At 57.3% G+C, this 2,888-nt stretch overlaps 1 protein-coding gene across 1 annotated transcript; it reads left to right on the top strand.

The window, feature by feature from the left end:
* The first annotated feature begins 1,656 nt into the window (after positions 1-1,656).
* LOC136479773 (uncharacterized) lies at positions 1,657-2,481 on the top strand. The gene is made up of 2 exons (XM_066477527.1): positions 1,657-2,112; positions 2,221-2,481. The coding sequence occupies exons 1-2, from the start codon at positions 1,657-1,659 to the stop codon at positions 2,479-2,481; spliced, it is 717 nt and encodes a 238-aa protein (XP_066333624.1).
* Positions 2,482-2,888: the final 407 nt, after the last annotated feature.

A 2,888-nucleotide genomic window follows, 5' to 3' on the forward strand; every position in this document is an offset into this window, starting at 1 on the left:
GAGATCAACCGTGAGATCGAATGCCGCGGAAGCGGCGGGCGCGCGCACGCCATTTCCCACGATGTACACCAAAGGATCCTCATCGACGACGAGACCCTCCCCCACTTTGCCCACGCAAGCCAAAACATCGCCGCTGCGACGGCCTTGTTTCATGGCCTTCCAGAGGCCGCGACGTCCGAGGATCGCCGAGTCCGCCGAGAAATCCGCACATTGCTCGAACGTGCGGCGGCGCAGCAGGCGGAGAGCTCAATGTCTCAGCGATGCGAACTCGACACCAGCCAGCGCACACCTCCGGCGCGTCTCGCAAAGGATGCGTCAGTCCACCAGACACCACCGGACAACAGGCAGCTCGTTGCTGTCCCGGTGCATGAGCGCCTCGGTCACAACCGCGATGCTCGCAGCACCATCGATGCCCGCAGACGCGCCTGCAACGACTCGAGAGAAGGAGCCAAACGCGGGTACCACCCTCGACGCGGCGGACGCTACGACAGCAGCGAGGACTGAAGCCCGAGCCCTAGCCTGCTGGGCCCTCAGGCCTTCGGTCGGCACATCCTCAATGCCGCTTTCCCACCAAGGTACCGACCGCCTACCAACATTCCAAAATATTCTGGGGAAACAAACCCCGGGCTTTGACAAGAGGACTATCGGCTTGCCTGTCAAGCCGGTGGCATGAATGATGACAATTTTATTATTCGCAATCTCCCACTATTCTTGGCCGATTCGGCACGAGCATGGTTGGAGCACCTACTGTCCAACGCCATTCAAAGTTGGGCGGACTTGAGGGAAGTCTTTGTGGGCAACTTCCAGGGCACATACAAGAGCCCCAGAAACCTATGGGACCTCAAGAACTACCACCAGAAGGCCGACGAGACTCTCCGCGAGTACATCCGATGCTTCTCACGGCAATGCAACGAGCTCCCTAACGTCGCCGACGCCGACATGATAGGAGCTTTCCTATCCGGAACGACCTGCGAGTCCTTAGTTCACAAACTGGGACACAAGAGCCCACAGACCACCAAGGAACTCCTGGACATCGCCACCAGCCACGCTTTAGGAGAGGAGGCGGTCGGAGCAATCTTCGATCATCTCGAAGGCACGACGAAATGGGACGAGGGCGCCGGCGAAGGCGCCTCCGACCGTCCCACCAAAAAGAAAAACAAGAAGCAATGGCACAACGACACGCTTGCAGCCGCTACTGACCGCAAGGGTAGTTAGAAGCCCGCAGAGGGCACTCCGACTCACTTCGAAAAAATGCTCGAGGGGCTATGCCTGAACCACGCCTTTCCTGTGAAACACCTACTCAAAGACTGCAGTCTCATGCGCAAGTTCCTACTCGGAAGCGTCAGCAAAGGGGAGCAGGGGAAGTCACCTGCCCCCACCGCAGACGATGAGGAGGAGAAGGACGAAGCCTTCCCGACACCAAATGGCGCCCTTATGATCTTCGGAGGATCAACGGCCTATGACTCCAAACGCCACCAGAAGCTCGCACGCCGTGAGGTCTATACGACCGGACTGACCACACCTGCCTTCCTCCGGTGGTCAGAATCCGCCATAACCTTCGATTGGACCGACCATCCGGATGCCATCCCACACCCGGGAAGGTACCCACTTGTTGTTGACCCGATCGTCGGTCCAAAGTGACTCACGAAAGTACTGATGGACGAAGGCAGTGGCCTCAACATCATGTACGCCAAGACGCTCAACGAAATGGGTGTTGACCGGATGAACTTCCGCCCCATCCGAGCACCGTTCCATGGCGTAGTGACTGGCAAACAAGCCGTGCCGCTAGGGCAGATCGATCTACCCGTCACTTTTGGGGAACGGTCCAATTACAGGACTGAGACCCTGACCTTCGACGTCGTAGGGTTTCTCGAAACCTTCCACGCCATCCTGGGGCGACCATGCTACGCGAAGTTCATGGCCGTTCCCAACTATACATACATCAAACTAAAGCTACCGGGACCCCGCGGGGTCATCACTGTCGGCACCTCCTTCCAGCGGGCCTACGAATGCGAGGTCGAGTGCTGCGGCCATGCCACAGCAATCGTCGCCTCCGGGGAACTCGCCGCCCTCAGGGAAAAGGTCACCGAAGAGGCTCCCAATGCTGAGAAAGTGACCGGGTCATTAAAATCGACAGAGGGCTCCAAAGAGGTCATCGTAGACCCGGCAGCTCCGAGGGAAAAACGGTGCGCATCGGCACCATGCTCTCCCCCCAAGTAGGAAAGCGCGCTCGTCGACTTCCTCCGCGACAACAAAGACATCTTTGCGTGGAAACCCTCGGATATGCCAGGCATTCCGAGGGAGGTCGCCGAGCACACCCTAAAGATCCATCCAGGCTCTAAGCCGGTGAAACAATGCCTGTGCCGCTTCGACGAGGAGAAGCGCAGGGCCATCGGCGAAGAAATAGGCAAACTATTGGCCGCTGGATTCATCAAGGAGGTACACCACCCAGAGTGGCTGGCAAACCCCATTCTTGTATGAAAGAAAAGCGGGAAATGGAGAATGTGTGTTGACTATACTGGTCTCAACAAAGCATGCCCGAAGGATCCATTTCCTTTGCCACGCATAGATCAAATAGTCGATTCCACCGCGGGGTGCGAAACCCTCTGCTTCCTTGATGCATACTCCGGCAACCATCAAATTGCGATGAAGGAAGCCGACCAACTCGCGACCTCTTTCATCACTCCCTTCGGGTCATTCTGCTATGTATCAATGCCGTTCGGTTTGAAAAACGCTGGAGCAATGTACCAGCAATGTATGCTCAGATGCTTCGGAGACCTCATCGGGCGAACCGTTGAGGCCTACGTCGACGACATCGTGGTGAAGTCCAAGCGGGCTGACCACCTCGTTGCTGACCTCGAGCAAACCTTTATGAAACTCCGAGTGAA

The sequence above is a fragment of the Miscanthus floridulus genome, chromosome 9 (assembly GCF_019320115.1).
Source record: "Miscanthus floridulus cultivar M001 chromosome 9, ASM1932011v1, whole genome shotgun sequence".
Classification (NCBI taxonomy): domain Eukaryota; kingdom Viridiplantae; phylum Streptophyta; class Magnoliopsida; order Poales; family Poaceae; genus Miscanthus; species Miscanthus floridulus.

Coding starts and splice junctions, on each gene's coding strand:
- LOC136479773 (XM_066477527.1), top strand. CDS start 1,657: ATGGACGAAGGCAGTGGCCTCAACATCATGTACGCCAAGACGCTCAAC. Junction 2,113..2,220: donor AGGCTCCCAATGCTGAGAAA/GTGACCGGGTCA, acceptor CCCCCCAAGTAG/GAAAGCGCGCTCGTCGACTT.